The sequence below is a fragment of the Meleagris gallopavo genome, unplaced genomic scaffold (genome assembly GCF_000146605.3).
Source record: "Meleagris gallopavo isolate NT-WF06-2002-E0010 breed Aviagen turkey brand Nicholas breeding stock unplaced genomic scaffold, Turkey_5.1 ChrUn_random_7180001951027, whole genome shotgun sequence".
NCBI classification, from domain to species: Eukaryota; Metazoa; Chordata; class Aves; order Galliformes; family Phasianidae; genus Meleagris; species Meleagris gallopavo.
The window spans coordinates 40,456-41,449 of NW_011212219.1; the positions used below are offsets into that span (position 1 = coordinate 40,456).

Here is a 994-nt window from a genome sequence, read left to right on the forward strand (position 1 = left end):
GGGGGGTCGAGTCAACCCTGCCCCCAACAAGCACAGGAAGGCCACGTTCAGTAGGAACGGCTTTATTTACCTCTGACAATACGAACGCAGCAATTAAAATAAATTATAACGAGACAAACGCAGCCCCGTGACCGTATGTGCGATGGGGGTCCGGTGCCCACCCCCATCCATGTCACCGCAGGGCCACAGGGAGGCCGTAGGCCACAGGGGCAGCGCCGATGAGGTGCTGGAGGCGGGGGGCGCGCCGGGCCTCGGCCACGTAGCGGAGGAGGGGGACCCCGGGGCCAGGAGCCCCCAGCCAGGCCCGCAGCAAGGCCTCGGCGTAGCGGTCGATGTCGCGGTCGGTGACGTCCCACAGGTTGCCCAAAACGAGGGGGCTGGGGGGAGCACAGGGTCAGGAGAACAGGGGTGGGAGGCAGGTTTGGGTGCCTCTGACCCCAAAAAGGGGAGAAAGTGAGCTAAAACGTCTTGTCCCAACGCAGCGCAGTGAGCACTTTGTGCTACTGCCACGCTGAGGGTTATGGCCAATTATGAGCCGCCCCTCGGCCTCCCTCACAACACAAAATTAAGGGAAAAGGAGATCGAAACACACCCATGAGTTGAGCTAACCTCAAGATCTCCTGCCATGCACCATCACGGACAAAACGGTGTAACAGGGGATGACCGAGTTAAAAATCACCCTTCCTTGGGCTGCTCGTGACCCAATGGGGAGAAACCAGGACGAAAACGGTACGGGTTGAGACGGTGATGAGATCTCCCAGCAATATAATGGGCAAAACAACGAGGAACCGGGGAAGACCGAGTTATTGCTAATGGACCCATTCCTCCTCAACCTCTCCGTGACCCAAAACGGGAAGGAAAGGAGAAGAAAACGTTTGTGTGTTGTGACAACAGCAAAGAAAAAATGCTCATGGGTAAAGATAAGCTGATCTCTTAGCGCTTACTGCCTTGGGCAAAACAGCAGAATGGGGGAAGATTGAGTTATTGCCAATTA

At 56.3% G+C, this 994-nt stretch overlaps 1 protein-coding gene across 1 annotated transcript in view; it reads right to left on the reverse strand.

Annotated features, from left to right (window-relative positions):
- Positions 1-46: 46 nt before the first annotated feature.
- ESPL1 (extra spindle pole bodies like 1, separase) overlaps positions 47-994 on the reverse strand; it is a 12,446-nt gene continuing 11,498 nt past the window's right edge. Inside the window, exon 31 of the mRNA XM_019611607.2 lies at positions 47-377. Within this exon, the coding sequence (XP_019467152.1) occupies positions 173-377 (205 nt within the window). The 3' untranslated portion in view covers positions 47-172. The remainder of the gene's footprint in view (positions 378-994) is intronic.